This window comes from Pyrgilauda ruficollis, unplaced genomic scaffold (genome assembly GCF_017590135.1).
Source record: "Pyrgilauda ruficollis isolate IOZ18807 unplaced genomic scaffold, ASM1759013v1 scaffold25, whole genome shotgun sequence".
NCBI classification, from domain to species: domain Eukaryota; kingdom Metazoa; phylum Chordata; class Aves; order Passeriformes; family Passeridae; genus Pyrgilauda; species Pyrgilauda ruficollis.
In genome coordinates, this window is record NW_024523822.1 from 10,738,934 (window position 1) to 10,739,991 (window position 1,058).

At 61.0% G+C, this 1,058-nt stretch overlaps 1 protein-coding gene across 2 annotated transcripts in view; it reads left to right on the forward strand.

Annotated features, from left to right (window-relative positions):
- Nucleotides 1-271: 271 nt before the first annotated feature.
- The window catches only part of ZFPM2 (zinc finger protein, FOG family member 2), a 309,239-nt gene continuing 308,452 nt past the window's right edge, over nt 272-1,058 (forward strand). For both annotated transcript variants that reach the window (XM_041470882.1, XM_041470883.1), the window contains exon 1: nt 272-585. In XM_041470882.1, the coding sequence (XP_041326816.1) occupies nt 546-585 (40 nt within the window). In that variant the 5' untranslated portion in view covers nt 272-545. The remainder of the gene's footprint in view (nt 586-1,058) is intronic.

Below are 1,058 nucleotides of genomic sequence, written 5' to 3' on the forward strand. Positions count from 1 at the left end.
TGCCCGTCAAGCCTGACGGACAAACGCCCCCCTCTTTCCGCCCCCCCGTCCCGGAAAGCCCCTCCCTCGCCCCCTCCCTCGCCGGCACCTCCTGCCGCCTGTCAGTCGGAGCGGAGTGCGGCGCGGGCAGCGGAGGCGGCGCGGCAACGGCAGAGAGCGGGCGGGAGAGGGAGAGAGAGAGCGAGCGAGGAGCCAAGCTCTCCCCTCCCTCTCTCCCTCCCTCTCTTCCTTCCTCCTCTCTCCCTCCCTCCCTCCCTCGCTCCTTCCCCTGCTCCCTCCCTCCGCTCTTTCTGCTTCTCTCTCCCCTCATTCTCACCCACCGTCTCACCCACCCCGATCTCCGTTTCTCTTCCCCTCTTCCTCCGTCACGCGCGCACACACTCTTTCCCTTCTGCTTGTTTTTCTGTCATTTGACTTTGCATCTCAAGGCGGCCACCGGCTTCTCTATGAATCCCGTCTGTTGATCTGTCACCCTCCCTCCACCCCCGTCCCCTCCCAGCTCCACTCCTGTACCTGGAGCAAGGCAGGAGCGGCAGCCGAGCAGCATGTCCCGAAGGAAACAGAGCAAACCCAGGCAGATCAAACGTAAGTTTCCTGAGGGGGGCTCCCTCTAACAGACTTTTATTTATCTCGTTCTTGGGAGACGCGAGAGAGGTGGGTGTGGGGAGCAGTAGGGGGGTCCGGAGTACGGACCGGTGATGAAAGTTTGCCAGAGAGGCTGAGGATGGGGAGATGGAAAAGGGGACGTGAGCGAAAGCGGGAGCTGCTCCGATGCGGGTTTGGCAGGCTCCTCACTGTCTCGGTTTTATTCGCTCCTTTGGAGCTCGTGCTGCCGCCCCGTAGTCTGTTCAAACTATTGCTCCGTGTATCGGAGTGGGATCGCTCATGTGTTTTTAAGTTGAGCTAGCGCCGGGAGAGCGCACAAACCAGCCTGCGAGCACCGTCCCTACCACTCAGCAACTTTCTGCGCCTAGCTCGTGTGAGCAGACCCATGCGAGCCTGGGCTGCAGTAAGTACCAGAAGATCGCAGAAACTGTGTGCGAGAAAAGACGAGCAAG